Source organism: Gambusia affinis, linkage group LG19 (genome assembly GCF_019740435.1).
Source record: "Gambusia affinis linkage group LG19, SWU_Gaff_1.0, whole genome shotgun sequence".
Classification (NCBI taxonomy): Eukaryota; Metazoa; Chordata; class Actinopteri; order Cyprinodontiformes; family Poeciliidae; genus Gambusia; species Gambusia affinis.
Genome location: NC_057886.1, coordinates 7,368,340 through 7,389,593, shown reverse-complemented (window position 1 = coordinate 7,389,593; position 21,254 = coordinate 7,368,340). Strand labels below are relative to the sequence as shown.

The window sequence follows — 21,254 nt, the reverse complement described above, 5'->3', positions numbered from 1 at the left end:
GCACAATTATTGCTATTTTTTACAGCCAAAGCTCTGCCTGATTACCGTCTCAGCACAGTTAATGTCTGCTATCGTTTTGCAGATTTTTATATCTTTGCACGATGATAAAATAAAATGCGGCATATTTTTGGGAAGTGGTTCCGAGAGCAGCTGCTGGGACGGGCCAGAAATCATTCGAAGTGCAAATGCAACGCGTCCAAAAGGCTGAGCTAAGGCAGCCGGACTTCTGAAAACTGCAGTTCTGTGAACACACAGGAAATTACAGGGCTGGTGGTTCCTGTTATTTATTTCTATTGAACCTGGTCCGGCGAACTTTAAAAGTGGCATATGAGCAAAAACAAATGCTGACGTGGATGTCACTTTTTATAAACCAAAACAAATTCTGGGGCTGCTTTCGTTAGATTTATATTTCTGCCACATAGGATTTAACTTGAGTGGTAGATAAACGGATAATAAATCCAATATATTGAAAAATATTTGCGTTAATAACTGTACAACGGGCAGTAGCTCATTTTGTCTTAGATTTTTTTAGTTATGCAGTGAAAATGTCTCTCAGCCTTAGTAGGTAGTATTAAAAAAAAGTCAACATATGTTAGTATCATGCTAGCTTTTTGTTTAACCATTGCCAGATTTCCCCCAGAATTGTCACCAACAGAGTATTTGACCATTTCGCAGTGGCTAGCCACGAGGTCAAGAGGTCATCGAAGATGCCAAGTTGAGGATTTCATGATCTCAGTCAAGCCCCGTCTACTGGAGCTCGCAGCAGATAATGAGCTTTTGTCCCAGTCACGTCCCTCTTGATTTTTAGACACACACACACACACACGCACGCACACACAGCTATTTGAGTGGATTAGCAACTCCGAGCGAGACTCCGGGTACCTGCTTAAGCCTCAGTTCACGTCGCTGCACACTGTCACTCCGCTGTTGCACACCCCAGAGACATCAGCCCCTCTTTTGGGCCCTCACTCTTTCACAAAGGGGGCGCTACGCTGGGTATGAACCCGCCTCAGTCACAATGAGTGGTGGGTGTGACGGAGGGTTGAGAGGGGAGTCATCTTTTGTAAAGTGGAAGGTGTAGAAATACATTGAAGTGTTAAGACTAAAACGAAAGGAGCTAGCGAGAAAGAAAAAAATAAAAGAATAGCAGACCAAATGGGAAGTGAAGAGAGAGAAAAGAACCCATTTGGTCCAAGAGCCAGAGGCCAAAATTTCACATTTTTGTCCATTTCAGGGTGGCAAAATCTGTCGATATTTTTTTGAAAAGATACATGTCTCTAGTTAATATGTTGCAGACAGTATAGGCATATCATTCATTTTCTGACTCCTTAGAGTCTGTTGAGTAGTCTAGTTGTTAACTCTTGTGTCCCTGATGTCCCTGGGTGCCACTGGGAAAAAAGAAACGTATCCAGTTTGGTCAAATGGTGTGGAAAAATGTGTATTATTTTTGGTTTAACGAGCTCTAGTGATCTCTGTGTTAGTCAGAGAGACTCAAAACCTGATTTAAATGAAAGCCAAGAGTGTCCCCTTTAAAATGATACCAAACATTATATTATAGACCTTTGACAAATGCCCATACCATGACCCTAAACCAGACACACACCAGTCTCAAAAAACAGCATTTGTCCAAAGGGGTTGTTTACTTCATGAGCTGATAACTGTGACTCAGCTACCATTTTGGAAAGGGTTTCATACCAACATATTAACTAGAGACATGTATATTTTCAAAAAACATCGATACACTGTGCCACCCTGAAATGGACAAAGAAATGGTCTGGCCCATGGACTAATTATGTGCTTGAGTGACTAACTAACATTGCTGGTCTTTAAACTTTGAAAACATCCAGCAGCATCACTTCCTATCTGGTCTTGATGGTCTTTTCACGTTCTCTCCGCTGCTGACGAGTGCTTTATTCTCCCTTGAGTGTGAACTGAAAGGTTTCTCTGCATTCTGCTTTACTGCCCAACCGGTCAGCTGGTTAAACTTCCCAATATATTTGGAAATGTCACAAAACCCAAAGACTCCAGTGCTTCAGATATGCAGAAGAGAGACGTCCATCATAACCCACAGACGTGAGACTTTAAACATGCTCTCAATAGTGAAGAAGGTTCACTTCCATGCTGATTAGCTCAGTCTCTTTCTAGTGGGAGGTTTAATTTAGATCATCGCATGCAGCGGAGTGAGAACCCTGAATTCTTTAGCAAGTCTATAAACCTTCACTTTTTCACAAGGTATAAAAATACCCTGAGAAAGTGAGGCGAAAAGTCACACTCGTGACTCAGAGTGTCATGACAACTATATGATGTCGAGAAATAGGAAGGCACCTGCAGAAATCTCTCACAGTGAAAGTCTGAGCTAATGGTGAAAATCTACATGAGAATAGAAAGTGTGAAAATTCAATGCAAGTAGTCCTCCTGCATTTTAGGACCAGAAAAATCTTTATTTTAAAAAATAATATAAAAGGTACGTAGCTAGGTGGTAGGTAGGTAGCTAAGCAGGTTGCTAGGTAACTAGTTAGACAAGTAGGTGGCCAGCTAGGTAAACAGGTAGGCAGGATAGCTAGCTATCTCTTAAAGTAGCTTGAACTGTAGGGAGCTAGCTAGCTAGCCAGGTAGGTAGCTAGGTATGTAGGGAAGTAGGGAAGTAACTAGGTAGGAAGCTAGCTAGGTACTTACGTATGTATGTAGGAAGGTAGATAAGTAGTTAACTAGATTGGTTGCTGGCTAGATAGGTAGGTGAGTAGGTTGGTAGATGTGTAATATGCAAGTAGGTAGACACAGTCAGAAAGACAGACGGACAGATATTCATGGCATCTGTTTTGAATGCAACTCAGCCACCAAGCAGTAGGTCACATAAAATCACCAACCAGAGATGCTGAAGTGCAAAGTTTTAAAAGGACGAACATTTTCTTCAGAGTTAATAGGTGCATGTTAACTCTGCTCCTAGAGTTAGGTGCTCTAGACTTCCTTCAGATTAGCTCAAAAACAGTGCGTTGGATTTCCAGGCGGCTGCATCCACGCCTCACGTTCCAAAACACTGAATGTTCTTCTATAAACCACGTCAAATCTGGACTCTAGAGTCAGAAATTACTGAACTTTCTTCTGCGTTATTTCTGACTGCCAATCCAAAGGACGAGTCTGGGCTTGGCATTGACTGACTGCTTTGTGTGGAGAGTAAGGTTTGGTGCAGGAGGGTTGATGTTGTGGGGCGTCTTAGGCTCCCAATGCTTTGGCCTAGCAAGACATTTTGGATACTTATGTCCTCCCAACTTACGGTTTGGACAAAACCCCTGAGCAAGTAGAAAATAGGAACATGGATGAGGAAGTTTAGTTTATAGGAGCTTGACTGGCCTGATAGAACATCTCAGGGATGAATTATAGCAGAGACGTTCTTGTCCAACATCAGTGTCTGACCTCCAAAATATGCTTCAGAAACAATAGTAAAAAAAAAAAAATCCTCTAAACACACCTACCTAAACCTTGTTGAAAGGAGGAAGAAGTGCATAGGTCACTGGAGGCTGACACAAATGTGTCAACTATCTGCTTGTAACAGATAGCTGACAGGCAGACATTACTGTTTACTTTTAGACCAACAAGAGCGTCATCGTTTCAAAAACTTGTTCCTCTACTTTCTTTTTTTCCTCTCTTGAAGCTTCTTCTTTTATTCTATCCATCTATTTCTCTGTGCTTTTACATCTAAAGTGCAACATATGTTGCACGAGGTCTGGACAGAGAAAAAGTTTCAAAGCAGACAAAGTTCAAGACAAAAATGTGAAAGGCAAAACCTGGAGAGCACTACTTCCCAACACGAGAAAGAAATCAGGTGAGGCTTAAAACCTGTGCACAGTTGTAGACAGTGCACTGCTCAGGATGTGGGTACACATGTATGGAAATACCACAGTGCAAAAAAAAAGTAGCAAAGCCAGAAAAAACTAAATCATTCGACATGGCTTGAAGTTTTTACTACTTTCTTTTAATAAAATAAGATACATCTCTTGTCTTTTCCGGTCTGAACATTCTGGAAACGTCTGAAAACGAACTTCTCCAGTTACAGTAAATGAAATATTCACTCGCATTTTAAACGAAGAGCTTAATTCTTTTTGTCAGTGCAACTAGACCCGACACAAAGACTCTGTGTAGAAACAGTAAAAAAAAGAGAAGACGTTGGTCAACACGTAGGCACGCGAATGACCCATTTTCATTTCGCCACTGCAAACCAGAAGGATACAATTAGAGCAGAGATAAAGCAAAAACAACGTCAAGTCGCCGTTTCACCTTGGCTTCTGTCGCAACTCGCCATCACGCTCACATGTGGCGCTTTCTCAACAAGCCTGATGATGAAAACGTGAAGTGCTGCATTCTACTCGTCTCAGTTCTTTTAAAGGCTCTGCCTAGTCATCGCTCCTAGCATTGTTGTCGCTGCTGCCTGGCAACTAAGAAAAGAGCAGTTTCGTTACACTGCTACAAGAAACAATCTATGTATTGAATGAATGTAGAAGAGTTTGAGTAATGGTATTGGTATCATACGATAAGTATCATACTTATGTATGATACACAGATGTTTTTAATTCATCTGTGATGAATGAAAAACAAGATATTTGTGTCACATCAGTGGAACAACTGCGAATGGCAAAGATAGAAACCCGCCGTTCACGAAAATAAATAATGGCTTTAAATGAGCGGATGTATGCAGAAAAAGGTAGCGAGTCTCGGAGTAATTAAGGGCCAAAGAAGTTTTACATCTACGCAGAGATTAATGCATGCAATGACACATTTTTAAAAGTGCTCTGCAATGAAAATGAACAAAAGGGAGAGGAGGCGCAGTTTGCTGAGCTGAAAGCTCTGGAAGCTGCAGAAACGTAGCACTTTTAATGGGAGACGGAAAATCATCCGGCGAGCGGCGTCAAAGCAGTTTTTTTGAATACTCATAGCTGTAGCTGCTGCAAGGCCTTCTACGCGGCGACGTGCTTTTGAAGACGGAAAATGCCGTCTCATCGGGCGGACGGCGGATTTGTCTTCACCGCAATCCCACTAAGACCAGAAACAGCCAGAAGTGATTCTCACAGTGCTGACTGAGAAAGAGAAACCTCAACCTGAAGCTGCTGCACCTGCGTTACGGTTAGACACCGAGGCTTTTCTGCACATGCAGCTGCCAAGGAAACAGCCGTATTGTGTTAAAATTAAGTGTTAATAGTTAAACAGTGCAGCATATATACGTCTCATGAATGTTGCTTTCTGGCAAGCACAGCATTTTTAAGTGCATCCTTCCTTTATCTCCACAGTCTGTTGAGGATTCAAATATCAAGGCCTATTTAAATCCCTTTACTCGCGTAAATACGTAGTCAAACCTCACTGCACCCATGTTTTCAATACGTTTATAACGTTAGCATGATACCAAGAGCAAAAATGTCGTAGCATTAGCAATGCAGCACAGACAGCTGTCCCAGGAGGTTAGAAAAGCAGCAGTATCCAGTCTTCAAAAGGCACTTTGGTTGATCATTTTACTATTACTGTTTTTAGAACTTGTTTGGGTCATGAGGACATTTATTTAATGTGGAGTCCTATCAGGTGCTGGTATCTGCAGCAGCTTCCTTATGCGCCATATGGATGGTTGCCCAGAGCAACACAGGAAAGGGGGGGTAAACAGGGAGGTGCCAGATAAAAATAATTAAATAGTAAAAACAGATAAATAAACTGGCAGACTAATGAATGAAAAGGAAATATATTTAAATGTAAAACAAAGTTTTTATCGTCTGGATCTAGACATATCCCTGCTTTATTTATACAATAAAGCATAAATTGGTTTTATGGTTTTATTTACTTACGAGGCATGGCTCCACAGCTCTCCACCGCTTCTCTGCTTCTTCTTTGTTGCAGCTTCAGCTGAAGAACTGAACCACAAAAAGAAGATGCAAACGTCAGTCCCGCCTTATTGGGATCCATCATCACACCAGTGATGCATCATCTATCCCCCACCTTTGCTCTTAGACATGCAAAAAAGCTCAGAGGTAGAGTCATCGCTCAGTCAAGCAGAGTACGAAAGAAAAAACTCAAGAATGCTCGCTAGCTTTTGAAAGCAACAAGTTTGAGGATTTTATCTTTTCTAGTCAAAAGCCGTGGCCCTCTCTGAGAAGAGCCCCGGCGATTGTGTCACACAATACAAAGGGAAGTTGAAGAAGCTCACGCTCGAGCTGCTTCCTGTTTCGAGTTTTAGATCAAACACCGGCGCGATAAGCGGTATCGCTCGATCTTCACAGACAGTCTGTAGAAAAGGAAAAAAACCCACAAACAAAAAAGAAACTGAATAAAGGGTTCACACCCGAAAGAGCTTCTGAGTTTAAGCCCCATGCAAAACTCTTGAATCTGCTCAGCGTCACGGTTTTCTCAGACAACAGAGCTAAACATCCAAGGTGACGTGAAGTGATGAAGGAGCAGGAAGCGCTCGTTCTGCAGATCAGCGGTTTGGACTCTGATGCGTAACACGAGGTGCCTGGGAGCATTTTCACTACTGAGGTCTGTGTCACACACCCTCACCGGGGTTATATGTCAGCGCATAACTGTGCAGCTTTTTTTTTTTTTGTCTAACAGCGCACTGAGGGGGTCACCTAATCAGCTGTGCCTCAAAGGAGGAAGCAGCTTAAAAATGTTACAAACACGTTTGTGTGTTCTTTCGGCTCACTTCCCTTTTCACCGAATAAGAAATCAACTGAGCTATGAAAAAAGCATTTCCCCCCCTTACGGATTTCTTCTCATTATTTTTGCCCTTTTTTATGTCACACTTACAGGTTTCAGATGACCAAAGTAAAAATAACACGAGACAAACAAGGCGGAAATGCAGTTTTTCAAATTGATTATCACGTAAATTCGGGGACAAAAGCTTTAAAAACACAACTGAGCTTGTGCAAAAATAAATAAATAGATAAAGAAAAGAAAAAGAAAGAAAGTAGTCCTGTTTTGTTTTACCAACCCTCTTATAACATCTTAGACAAATTGCCATAAAACGAAACACATGCTAATTGCTCATTTTTATGCAACCTTTCTGGCATTAGCAAAACAAGCTAATAGTAAAAAAAATTGCACAGGAGTTTATGCATGCAAACATTAAACAGTCACAGGCTACTGACATCACAGGTGACTCATTTAATGAGATGGAAACTGTAAGAACCTGTTTAGAAATTCAAGTGTCACTGTGTTTTAGTCATGGGGCGGCCATGTTGGAGCTTAACATTGCTACAAACCTCAAACTTTCCAAGTTAGAACGCTAGTTTAACTCAGTCCGTCCAAAGTGGAAACAAAACACTGCATAGTTGCAGCATTCATTATTGTTCTATAAATCTAGAAACATTTTTGTAAAGTCATCCAGCTTTGTAAAGAAATGAAAACAGCAACAGGTCCCTTTAAAGAAAAGCGCTGTAAGAATTACTGTACATTACAATTTTCCTACATGGGTTTAGAAATCTTGTTTTATTGTATTTAAAGAAGCACCAATCAGACGTCTCGGAGTTGCCCAATCGTCCTGCGGACATATACGTGTGTCGCTCCGCAGTCTCGGCTCTGATTTTGGAGCCGACGCCAGACGCAGGACGAGTTCTGTGTTTCCGCCTGGGAGGGCCCGGGCTGGCTCCTGCTGCAGGGCGGACACCAGCAGACCCCTCGGGGCCCCCAGCTCCCACTTAAAGCACGTCCGATGTCTGCAGGCACAACACAGGCGGGCCGCAGTTAACAAATCACAGCACGTGTGATGCCACGTCGTAAAAACCTTCACTCGTATTATACCAAACCGTGGTCGTGTGATTGACGCTCAGCGATGGCAGGGACGTGATGTGACGTGCCGATGCCGAGTCTATTTCGGGAGCGCGTGCTCATTGCTCAAATGTCGGCGTGCGCCACCGAGCGTGGCCCCTGCTCAGCAGGTACAGCGTGGTTCCAGCGCAGCACCGTGATGACGGGGGAGCCAATTCTGAAGTCTCAGCGTTTTATTCAGCCGTAATTTTTAATTATTTCTTCTGTTAGGGGTCACAGAGAGGCCGCAGAGGGAGCAGCTGCAGACTCACTTTTGTTCTGCTGAATTGTTAAGGGGAAAGGAAATAACGTAGGAGTGTCAAAATGTGTGCAAATAAATGTATATCTGAATAGTGCAGCATGTTTTGTTTTTCCGTGATCCTAAATTTAGACTGCATAGAAGCTGTAGGGACAGTGTGTTTGGGGTGACGGATATTGTTTTCATTGTTAGTAGTATTTTGAATGGAGATTTAATTATCTGAGTTTCTACATCGTCTGACCAGAACGTGTTCTTCCATGTCCCGTACATGACTTTTGCTAATAAAGTTAAAATATATCTCCAATTTAAACATTTTCCATGGTCATTTGTCTCCATTTTTCGCTATATGGAAGTAGAGCAGCTGAACTGACCCCCTATGCTGCTCCTCTTGAGTCATGTGTTGTTGCAAAATTCTTGTAATGGTTGCAGAAAATAAAAAAATAAAAAATAAATAAATCAGCTTGATAAAACGCTGGAACATTTATCTTTGTCTTTCCACTTGCGTTTTTTTCTCCCCGCTGTATTTACCAACACATTCTCACACCCGACTCGTCAAATATTGACGAGTTGGGACGCCGTCTGACCATGCGTCACATATTGACGCGAAGGGTACCCCCTTCGCGTCCATATGTGACGACTTGGGCAGGTTCCTTCACCGTAAAATTTTGACGGTTTTGACGATTTTGGAAGGTCGCATATTTTACATGGATTATTTACGCGAATGGTCCTCGCAAACACTGCCGACACTTCAAAACCCAAAAATTGGTTAGGTTTAGGGAAAAAATTACGGTAAGGCATCAGGTAAAACCCTTCGCGTCACATATTGACGCGAAAGGGGTACCCCTCGCGTCAATATGTGACGAGGACGGAAGTCCCATGCGTCAATATATGACGAGTTGGGAGTGAGACTGGGTTGTATTTACAGACGGTTTGTTTGTCCCCCGGGGAGACACAAAGACATTTAGTTATGGCGTTAATATATTGCCGTACATTTAACGCCCAGCTCAGAATTTATGCAGCAGACAGATCTCCCTCTGGAGTTTGGTTTTGAATGTCTGTCACCACTGAGACATCTATTAGATATGTTTCTGCCGGTGGCTCTGCATCACAAAACAAACATAATCAGTCTTCTGTTTGGTAGATTTGGCAAGCGCTTCCTTCCGTAAACGTCCCTTACTTTACTTTACTTTACTTTGAGCTGTTAGTGTATGAAGACCGTCCTCCTCATCCTCCCTCTGCTCAGTTTTCTGCTTGCAACCGCTGCGATCCTAATCCCTCTGGACAGAAAGATGAACTGAAGGAAAGAGCATTTCTGGAAACTTCCAGCACACACACGGGAAGATGTCGTGTATAAAAGAGACCTGCAACTATTGGCTACAAGAGAACTGAGGAGGAATATGACATTGCAGAATATGAAAACCGTGAATATTGTGGAGGGCTTTCTGATATGAACCTCATACACTTGAATGTTTTAATGTCTTGTCCTTTTAAGTCCGGCGCTCCCCCAAAAGGAAACCAGTCAACAAAGTCTAGACTTCAAACTGGGAATCAGTGGCACGACGTGTAAACAATCAAACTGATTGGAGCGAATTGCTAAAGCAGGAGAGAAAACGCCTTTTTGACTTGTGGAAAACCAAAACCTTCAATCCCCCTGACCATACGTTGAAGTTTGTGGCTGAAATGGGAACAGTTCCCTGGGTTTAAATGCCGGTCGCAGCTCAGGTTGATGAGGTCATGCACTGATGCGTGCCTCACTGTGCTGGCTGGCTGGGGCCCATCTGACGCCCAGCCACATGTAAGTCATCCGATCACCTCGGTTCAGAAAATAAACCTGAATGGCACGTCGGCTCTGAAGATACACCTCAGAAATCAGCTGCGTTTTGTGGTGCAGCGGTTAAGCACAATGCACATAAGGAAGCATTAGTCTTCAACGTGGCTGGTGGCCGGGATTCGAACCCTGGTGACCTTTCCCCAGATTCAAATAAAGGTTCAAATCTGTGCTCCTACAAACACCAAACCTCCCACCTTTTCTGAGGCTCAGGCAGGCGCGACGCTCCAACGCAAATCTCACGGCGCTTTCATCCATGTCGCTGCTGATTGGCTGAGCGCTGAGAGGGGGCGGGGTCAATGCAGACGCCCTGTAGGTGCTCCGTCTGCCAAGTCTGTAGTGCTTTAAGAATCCTCTTACAGAGTTAAGCTGAGGGCCACCGGTGGGGAAAAAGAAATGAAAGAAAATCCTGCAGACTGAAGAAGTGTAAAAAAAAAAGAAAAAGAAATAAAAAGAAGTGTCTCAGCAATCACAGGTGATCAAAAACGATTTCCATCCACTTGGTTAAATAAATAAATCAGAGCCTGCAACTTTCAAACCACTGTGGGGCTCAGAAAGCGCTTCGCCTGTTGTTGCAAAGGTTGACTGAGACAAATGTGTGTGTGTGTGGGTGTGTGGGTGCGCCTTTATGTGTGTCGGATATCGGTGAGTGTGTCTGATCAAGCAGGCTGCCACAGCTGTTGCTTTACTCTCAGTCCTTCAGCGGGTGACAGACGCAAACAGGAGCGCATCCTGGCCGCGCACGCGCGTTCAAGCGGCAAATTCCGCTCACTTAGCGCCTCTGATCTGAGATCAGTGCGCACTCCGCTGCTGTCATCTTGATCAAGGCCTAAAGAAATCATTATAAACACACTAACACTACAACTGTGCCGACTTTTCCTTCTCTTGATGTCTTTTTCTGACTGTTTCCTGCTACCAAAGTCGATTTAGACTAAAGATCGTGTTTGATTTACACAGTAGAGGCAAAACTAAACCACTTGTCTGACTGGGTGGCGCCAGTGAATGCAGAACGATGACTTAACTGCTGCTTGGCTGTAAATCCAAATCAATTACGAGAAAATGAGCCACTCAGAAATGCGGTTATGCTAATAAAAACGATGCTTCTTTTTTTCCCCAAATTATCTCTACATCTCTGATTTCTTTAAGAGAGCGATTAGCTGCATGAATTTCTTACCAGCAACGTGAGGAAACTGTAAACTTCCCCAATTTAAACTATCCAAAACTAATAATAACAATAATAAAAAAAGGTCTATCTGCAGCACATCAGCAGTAACTGGAAATGATGACATAAAGAAGAAGTTGAGCAGAGAGCTGACAGCCTGAGAGTTCTTCACTTCATCGTCTACTGTTTGCTAGTTTCCAGCTAATACAAATTTAAAAAAAAAATTTTTGTCGTCATATCAACTCATTCTACATAGTTTTCCCAAGTCTTTTTTAAATATATATATATAAATCCGAGTCGTTACTTTGGAGAACCATTGTTCTCTTTCAGAGTATGTTTACATTTTTCATCAAGAAAAATTTGTTTCTTGCTCGTTTTTTCTTTGCAAATGAGCTCCAGTCAAGCTAGCTAGCTTGACTTCAGAAACATCTCTGAACATCAGTTTTCAAGATAATTAGGTAGATTTAGGACTGAGGTTTTACGCCTCTCTACCACATAAACTGTAATAAATTGTATATCGGTGCAATATGACTGCATATAATGTCCAGATCTGGGAAGAACTTCCTGGAATCCCGTTAAGTTATGTAATTATCCAAGTACATTCTTTCATGCGCTGCATGTCTGCAATGCTTTTAATTAAACTTGTTTAATGCAGCATACAAATGTGAACCAATGAAAAAGGAAATAAAGAGGACTAATTATGCAGACTTTCTGTGGTCTACACGTCTGTTATTAACCCAAAGTTAAGAGAAAGGAACACTTTTCGTTTGTTTATTTACCGCAAGTCATATCACCATAGCAACTGTTGCTACTGCCACCGCCGTGTTCCACCGTGTCGGGTTTTTTTTGTTTGTTTGTTTTTGTTTTTGTTTTTTAAAGGAAATTGGACAATTTACAGCGAAATCTGAATGTTTTTCATCTACGAGGGAGTGGGGCGAGGGGTTGTTTTATTTGTAGGAAACAAGAAAGACCGGCAGACGGTCTGCCGGTGTTTTACGGGTCAGGTCGGTTTCTAATGGGGTCAGCGCTGTCTCTGTTGCTTTCTGTCTGTCACCTCCTCATGCCTCCGGGTTTGAATCGTCCGTTCACCTCCACTGACACTTGCGGTTGTCTCTGTTATTAAGGCTCTTTCCCAGGTGATGTCCCATAATATGACATGGCATTAGGAGGTGAGAGAGGGCCCGCTTCCAAGGTAATAACCTAAATAGTTTCTTCACGTCTGTCAGTCGGGATTAAGTCCAGCCAACGGGTTGGTGTTGCGTTCAAGAGAAATCGGCAGGTTCGACTCAAAGACAACAAAGCTGGCGAAAAGTGAGAAGAAAAACGTCTTTAAGGGACTTCATTAAGGTTTTGTGTTAAATATGTTTTCTAAAATAACTCCTCAGTCCTTCAGGAGAGAGGAAAACGGGACACTAAAAACAAGAAAAAAAACACACAAAACCTGACCAGGTATTTTAGTCTAGTCTCTAGTGTGAATATTTCTACACACAGTGATGTTACTTTGAAAAAGTAACTTTAATCGGTTTACTAATTACTCCTTGAGAAAGTAACTTAGTTAGATTACTGATTACTTGATTTGGAAAGTAATCAAGTAACATTAAAAGTAACTTTTTTGGTTACTTTCAGCAGCTGCACACAGCAACGCTCCGCCACCTGTGAAAATTACATTGATCTTTGCCTAAACTTAACTACAAGTTATTTTATAATTGTAACATCAACAATGTGTCTCCACTTATATGGTTGAACTGAAAGGGAGATTGTTTAATGGTTACAACAGTACAAAAAAAAACTACCTTTGTGTGTGTTTCTATTGTATATGTCTGCTTATTTCCAAGCGCAAAAAGCGCAACCCGCGACTCATTAAATTTGCAAGCGACTTTAGAAAGAACAAAACAAGCCCAAAGCCTCTTATAACAATCGGACTTTTTGAGCGAAACTCAAAATAGTTCCCGTTTTCCCAGCAACAACATGCGCATCTCCTTCTTCCCTCCATTGTTTATGTTTCTGTCGCTGCTGATGCTGTCGCATAGAAACGGCGGTCACTCCCCAAAACGCGAGGAAATAAAATAAAATTACGAAGGAAAATAGTAACGCTCAGTAACGCAATGTGGTTTCAGTAGTAACTGTAGTCTGACTACTGGATTTGAAATAGCAACGCGTTAGATTACTCATTACTGAAAAAAGTGGTCCGACGTCAGTAACGCGTTACTGACATCACTGTCTATACACCTAAAATAAGACTAAATTAGCTGATAGGTAATTTTCTAATAAGATAAAGGAGCTTGGTTTAAGTAAACAATTCATTAATATTGATAAAAAGTACTAGTTTCACCTCCAGATGTTTTTCACTTCTAACATTTGAAGTAAAAAAAAAAAATCTACCAGTGGAACTAGTACTTTAAAAATAAATTATAATTATAATACTCAGGAATCACAGACTCAAAACAAGCTCTTGTATCTTGCTGAAAAGTTACTTGTTAGTTTTTCCAACCAAAAACTAGTACAAAAACAAAAAGAAATGTGCAACACAGTGTTGTGTTACAAACAACCAGCCAACCTCATCAGGCTCTGCAGGTTTATTTTCATGCCGTATCAGCAAGATTCCTGGAAGAAGCTGCTCTTAATTCGGTCGGTGAGGATCAGATTTATGATGGATTCTTAATTTGGAAAGAACAAATTGAGCATAAACGTACCAAGCTTGACCTTCTGGCGGCCGTGCCGTTGCTGATGTCGGTCTCTCTGGGCTCTGATCTCATTTCTGCAGTAGTTTCAGCTCTCATGCAGTTTATTCTGCCTGGAAGGAATTAAGAGCAACAATGGCTATGACAAAGAGCTGCTAAGGACAGACATAATTTCAATCTCCATCAAACCAATCTGCCCAAAAAGTGAAAAAATGTTTTGTATGCATTTGTCTCTCACTATCTGGGTTTTGATCTTTCAAATAATTTCTGAAAATCCTGACTCTCAACTTGAACCCAATCTACTGACAGCTTTGTTTGCTCTCTTTGAGATTCAGATTTGGTCAGACTACATTTGAATATAGTCATTCCAGTCTTTTGTGCATTGGGAGAAAAAATATTTTACTATTAAGAGAATGGAAGTAAGTTTTATAAACCATGAATGGCAACCCAAAATAACTTTCTCTGAGAAGTAACCTCCCCGGCTTTTACTTAATTTTTTATTTCTTTCGTAAATTCCTTTATTCAGTTTAAGTGGGGGTTTTTTCACATTATAATTTGTGTGTGTGTGTGTGTGTGTGTGTGTGTGTGTGTGTGTGTGTGTGTGTGTGTGTGTGTCATTGTAGGTGCTTTTGCTTGTTTTCTTTTTCTCTTGGGAAAATGGTTGATTGAAAAATATTTGAACATTTAAATCTGCCAGCTGTGTTGGATAATTCAGGAAGGGTTCACCTCTTTGCATGTTGCAGTCTTCTGATCTTCTGTGTGAGCTGGGAACGCTTCGGCAGAGGAAGCAGTTGAACGTTATGGGCTAGGTGGAAACGGGGACGCGTCAACCGCAGCATCCTGTCAGCGCAGGACATCATCTAAAATAAGAGCCTGGCACGAATCCTCCGACCATTAAAACATTCGGTCTTGTGGTTGAAAAATGAGGTCAAACTGATTTTTGAGGAACGTGCTTGAAAGAGGAAACAAACAAGGAATGAATAAAACAAATGACGTTACTAGATTTTGCTCCGTCGTTAATACAACATTCAACAACAACCGACTGCTCAGAATATGTATCGAAACCAACTTCAGCATATTAAACTAATGTAACTGGAGTCTGAAACCGGATTGCTAATATTACAGACACGCGTCTCACATTTTGATGCACATTTTGTAATCATCTTCTCAGGCTTCACATCACACATGGGTCATAACTTTGTTTTATCTAATCTCATAAAATGTCACGAAACTGAGCCTCGTCTTTTTGACAACTTGGTGTCATTTTTCTACAACACGATAAAGCTGTAAACAAGTGTCAGATTAGCTCATAGTCGCAGCTGCTCTTCCTCCTCCGCCTGCTGTTATGATTCTCTGATGATTATTTGTCTTGTTTGCTCCTCTGCAGCATGTCCGCTATTTCTTTAGGGAAAGTTGTGAGATCCCTACAGGAAGGAAGATGCTCGATTCAAAACGTTCAAAGATGACCACTATCTCAATTTACGTTAGCCTTTGTTTAGCACAAAATTTAGTTTAGTTTTTTTTCCTAGCATTGTCTGTTTGCAGCAGTCAACAATAATAGCATGAGCACGGGAAATCATCACGCCTGTCAATCTTCTAAACAAGCAGAAGACGGTTTCCTTAAGGGAAAACCAACGCTGCTCATCGTTCTATAGACACCGTCTTCATAGCAACACACAGTGGTGGCAGCACGCTCTATTTTAGCAAGTAAAAGGAAGCTGGTCCAATACACGTACCTAATAAGTGTATCATCCGATAAACGATATAGTATCGTGCCCTGTATCGTGTATCGGAAGCTGCCCTGTATCTGATACATGACAAGATACAGGGCAGTACGAGAGCGAAACTACAAAGGACTTGTGGTTTCTAGTAAGACAACAACCTGAAAAAAACAGCCTGAGGAACAACAAAATTGTCTAGATCAAAGTGGATTTGCATGTTGCCCAATCAAAGGCCAGCTGTATAATTCAATGGAAAGGTTAATCCTTGATACATAAGGGCCAAGTCAAAGTCTGGATGTGTAGTTTGTTCACAGATATGATTTCAAATACATTATTTCATAAAATCTAAAAAGCATCAATGAATGAGTATCAACAAACTGAATAAAACTTCTGCACTTTCTATTGCAGCTTTTGGTTTTGATGTCCGATGATTAGAAGTGACACCCCTGACTAACTTACACTGTACACTCAACCGACCCCACCCTGCCCCCTCTTCCTTCTTCCATTACATATCTCATAACCTCTGTACTCTCTGCCAAAAGTTTAAATAGCAAGACCAGCTGGTCTCTTCACTGTATCCAGGATCTATTTATCTGCACCCGGTGAGTCTTTGGGAGAATCGGATCTGTAACAGATTATTTTCATGTGACTTTCCGGTTGTAGTGCGTGGACTGACCTCAAGGTGGAGACTTGAATCGAAATGCAGCACAGAGTGTCTAACTGTACGTGTAAGTATGTAATAATTACTGCAGCCCTCATTCTGAGATTGCGCTGTGAAATACACAGCTCATGGAAAACAACAACAACGGCGCCCCCTACTGTTGAGAGGGAGATAAAGCTAGCCACAATGTAAAACAGATACGTCTGTTTTAACAGACGTATCTTAGCCAAATATTCTTTAATGTGCTTCACTCGTTCATTAAACATAGTTCTTAGACTCTAATATACTGTTATTTTCTGGCTTCATATGGCATAGAAAATTACTTGAATTAACATAAAGTAAATAAACAAGGAACTAAAGACCGTATTAAATGAAAAAAAATCAAAGAAAATGATAAGATTGCAAATAAAAAATCCATATACCTTTTTTAATGGTTTGTGGTTGGCGTTCAACAGTCCGCCGCTAGATGGCGACAAAAGCTGACGGCACAGGCTGAGAACGGAACCAACATTTCACTTGCAACAAGGGGGGACCATAATTATGACGGACTATTATGGCAGCCAAAACAGTTAGCAAAACAAGTAAATGTAGTGTGTTTTAAGCATTAAATAACGTTTTTCGTGTTAGAATGTAGATATTTAAAAACCCACTCGTTCATTTTGGCGTCGACACAGCACGTGCAGTGAGTTAGCGTTTATATTTCATCGCGATATCTGTTCAGGTAAAGCCTGCTGGAGTTTAGCAATGTGGGGGGAGATCGACCCTCCCGTTAGAGCCCAGCCCAGGCCGCGTGAGACCGAAAAGAGGACGGTGTTACCAGAGGAACCTGCGGCTCCTTTACAGACATGCGACCTCTACATACCCAAACACAGAACAGATACCCAGCCGGTCGCCCAGCTGGACCCCTCGGTGAGGCGCCATGGGTTTTTCTCATATGTCTCCTTTTGGGTTGGATTCTTTCTGTTTCTCTGCTAACTGCCTTCCTAACCACAGGCAGAGCCCAGCTGCGTTGGAGCCATGATAGAGTCGGTAGCCATGAGCGGGAGCCCCGTGAAGAGCCAGCAGATCGGAGAGGCCGAACTGACCTACGGGGAGCGGCGGGAGGAGCTGCTGCATCAGTACCGCAGCAGGCCGCTGGTCTTCCTGGAGAGGTACCATGTAAGTGCCAGCGGGACACAGAGTTAGACAACAGCGAGGGAACAACAAGTAGATCTACTGTATGTGGAAGTGTCCTTATGTGTCTTCTGGCTGCCAAGCGAAACGTGAGGAAAGGTTTGAAAGCTTTAAAGATCGGATTGGGACAATTTGCCTCTGATTAGTGATCTGAGTTCCTTTTTCGTGATACAGTCTCTCCTGTACTGCAGTTTGGATGTTGTTTTCAGGTGTACGAGTCTCCCTCGTGGATTGGTGATCATTATAGTCAAATATCTCAATTTCATTTGATCACCAGGAATGTCTCAGTTTTTAGTCTGGATTTCCACAATGCTCTTGGAGTGGTGGCCTTTCAGAGCGTGTCTGTAGTTTGGTGGTTGTTTCACCTTGTGACCAGCATCAGTGAGCACCAAGTTTTTGCTTTTGTTTTCGGGTCGACTCACACACTTAGCACCAACACACTTTCACCTCTGGGAAACTTAGGACCCACTTTAAAGGTAATATCAAAAAGAGAGAGAGGGCATGTAAAAAGACCCCGAAACATTAAACACAGATAAATATGAAAGTACAAGTGTTGCAAGTGTACAAATACAATGAACTATAGTAAAAATTGGCAGCTTTTAAACAGCAAAGGGTCCCACCAGATCCTCAGGACAAATGAAATAAACCGAAATGTCCAACCTGACCTCAAGAAGGCCTGCAGAGGTCAATCTTTTTTCACTGACAAAAACACAATAAACAAATAACAGCAGTAATTTAAATAAGATATTAAAAAAAGAGGTCAACTTACTGATGTCATGTCTCTTGGTGTGATGTTACCTTCTTCCATCACCAGGGCCACCTGAAGCCTGAGCACCTTCCTGCTTTCACCCACGTCAGCTCTGACCCGAGGGCCCAGCACTACAGCCGGCTGGTGCAGACGCGACCTGCGGGATGCACCAACAGGACCAGGGTCAGAAACCAGCGCTACGCTGCCCTCAGAGCACTGCAGAAAGGTATGGGCTGGGTTACCATGGGAACCGCTGTGGAGGAAAGACTGGTGGTATCAGACATCAAGAACCATGGCGGGATGGTTAAAAGTCAATATTTTTCCACTTTGTATTTGAAAAACAGTTGTTTCTTTCTCCCTTATTTAACAGAGACAAATAAGTTAAAAGCATTATTTTTGACGCTGATTTTGATCTGCAATTTGTGGATAGAATATGAAACATACGCTAACAACACTCAAAATCAAAGTGAACAAAAAAACCCCCAAAGTCTAGAGAAAATTACACACAGATGAAATGACCAGTCTATATGCACAATCTGGAGGTGTATGTGCCTCTGTCCATTTGGGAGCCCAACGTGAAATGAAGTGAAAATGGAGGCATTCAGATTAAACTTCTTATATTTATCATTAGGATTTTCAATATTTCTATGTATTCTGGGTAAATCATAAAAAGTATAAAAGGAATCCTCCCTAATTATTGTTTTCACTGCTTAAAGTGTTTCTCTAAAGCATTTATAATAAACTGGAGTTGTAAATCTTGATCATTTGGCTCTTTTCTTCTTCTTCTTATTCTTCCTCTACTCTTCTGGCAGACGGCGAGTATTTCAGTGAGGAACAGATGCGGATGAGGGAGCCGCTGCTGTACGAGCAATATATTGGCCAGTTCCTGACTGATGAAGAGGTGATTTTTTTTTTTTTTATCGACAATATTTATGTGTGTGTAGTTTCCAGGAAGCCTGGCAAAACCTGCTGGCTTTGATTTATGTTCCAGGTACTGGAGCGCTCCCAGGAGGCCATGCTGAACGGTGCGCAGGAGGGACAAGGAGGCGGCTCCTGTGGACTCGCCAATCTCCTCCTGAACTCCTACCAGGAGCGGCTCATCCAGCACCGCCTGCAGGAGGAGCAGGACAGAGAAGACTGCGCCCAAGAGGAGGACGAAGATGACGACGGTGAGAAACTGCTAAAAGAATGGCGCCCAAAAATATGAGTTTTGTTGTTTGTTTATTTTTTACGTCTTCTGCTTCCCGTCTCAATCCGGCGGCTGAACGTTTGTTACACAGAAGATGGAGTCCAGCAGAGGGGATGGGAGCCCACTGCAGAGGAGAAGGCTCTGCTGAGGGAGGAGTTCATCAGTCGGATGCATCAGCGATTCCTAGACGGAAAAGACAAAGATTTCAACTACAGGTCAATGACAGTTAGCGCAGTAAACTTCTGGAAACTTCCCCTAAAGCGAGCAACTTTGTTTTACTTTTTATTTTTTTTCCACAAGTGACAATAAAATGCAAAATGTAATTTATTTCTACAATTCAATAATAATAGAGAAGTGAAACCTAAATATGACAGTCCAAATTCGGTCCCAAACTTTTTCATGCCATAGCTTCTGTTCGGGGAAAACCCACAGACGATCCAGCAAAATATGTAAACAAACATCCACTTTTGGAATGTTTTTCCTTTACTTTTATTCATTATTCAATAATCAATACGTTCATTTAGCAAAAGAACGGTTCCTCCAGTTTTCTTCTAGTCATGCCCGTTTCATGCTTGCTGTGCTAGTTTGAGTAGTAAAGCAGTTTGATGAATTTGACTGGCAGCCAATCAGAAATGAGCATGGTAAATAACATTTACATTTTTGCTTATAGTTCAATAAACAGATAAAATTTCATGATTAAAAAATTTCAATGAAGTCAGTCTTTATATTTGAATTTTTTTTTCCGTCCAGCTTTCTGAGGGCCTCCACAGCTCCCCCTGGTGGCCCACCAGATAAATGCTTTTAAGCCTTTATTTCTCATCAGTTTGATAGATTTCCACTTAGTTAATGAAAACATTTAAAATTAGAAAATTAGATCATCCAATAAAGAATAATTTAAATGGGGAAAGGTATATTTAATGGCTTTTTAAAAGTTGTCAATTTTCAATTTTGCAATCCGATAAAGGAGCTAATTTGTTGGATTTGACTGTACTTTCAGCTGACCGACATTTTCCACATTAAGAAAACATTTTGTCTAAATTCCTATTTTCATTGAAACTAATGTTTGATTTTCAACAGTGAGCTACAATCGTCAAAACTCTGAAATAAACACTTCAGTTGCGTCACTATGTGTTTAATGGAAGTAAATGATCTCCGAGTTTCACTCTCTCTTTTTTTCGTTGTCGTCGAATTTGAGTATTTCCAAAGAACATTTGGATATTTGCCTACAACAGTGAAAGTAACTCCTGGAATGTTCAGTAAAAATATTTCACCCCTAGAACATGAAGCACTTTAGTGTTTGTGTGTTTCAGCGAGGTGGACGACAACCCCGACTACGACAACCTGGACATCGTCAGCAGAGATGCAGAGGATAAATACTTTGATGAAGATGACGGCGAAGAGGAGGAGGAGGAGATGGAAAAAGATGATGATGATGATGAAGAAGAGAAAATGGCTGAATAGGGAAGAGTTTATTAGAAACAACCGACAATCTGTAAATAAGAGTGTACAAATATAAACTGCTGGACGTTGTTGATTTTTTTTTTTTTACTGCATCAACAACCTGCAATAAAACTTGTTGGTCTTTTGCTTTTCTGAGTTTTATTTCACTGTTTGAAACTTTCAGCTACTTGGTGCCGGATTTTCTTTTGGAGCATCAGAGCAAAAAGGGGGCTGAGTGTTAAAAAAACAACAAAAAAAACATGCAGAAAACACATTCCAGGTTTTTATTCGTAGGAAATGTTGGCAACCATGTTTGGTTTTCCTTCCCTTCTATAGCTGGCTTTCCGCAAAAAAAAAAAAAAAAAAAAAAAATCTCAATATGATCCACTCCAGTTTGCAGTTGTAATAAAATGTAAATGAAAATAATTTTACATTGCAGCATTTAAAAAAAAAATTTTTTTTATTGCCGTCTTGTTTCTTAGGAGCTTTTTCTTGAAAAGACTTCTTTAAAGTTGAAAACTTTCCTTTTCAAAGCAATGAATTTAAGGTTATTGGATTATTTGGGTACTGATATGTACGACTGACTTTGTTTTAGAAAAGACAAGGGAAT

The 21,254-nt window shown here is 41.4% G+C and overlaps 1 protein-coding gene and 1 pseudogene across 2 annotated transcripts; one reads left to right on the top strand and one right to left on the bottom strand.

The window, feature by feature from the left end:
• LOC122821959 overlaps positions 1 to 13,787 on the bottom strand; it is a 28,754-nt pseudogene extending 14,967 nt beyond the window's left edge.
• ccdc97 (coiled-coil domain containing 97) lies at positions 12,051 to 20,791 on the top strand. Of its 2 annotated transcripts, XM_044100766.1 has the most exons (9): positions 12,051 to 12,223; positions 16,097 to 16,155; positions 16,816 to 17,003; positions 17,088 to 17,252; positions 18,082 to 18,241; positions 18,828 to 18,916; positions 19,007 to 19,184; positions 19,296 to 19,419; positions 20,515 to 20,791. In XM_044100766.1, the coding sequence occupies exons 2-9, from the start codon at positions 16,134 to 16,136 to the stop codon at positions 20,663 to 20,665; spliced, it is 1,077 nt and encodes a 358-aa protein (XP_043956701.1). In that variant the 5' UTR covers positions 12,051 to 12,223; positions 16,097 to 16,133; the 3' UTR covers positions 20,666 to 20,791. The 2 variants fall into 2 exon arrangements, with proteins under 2 accessions (XP_043956701.1, XP_043956700.1); XM_044100765.1 differs by lacking the exon at positions 12,051 to 12,223 and having other exon boundaries at positions 16,143 to 16,161.
• The last annotated feature ends 463 nt before the right edge of the window (positions 20,792 to 21,254 follow it).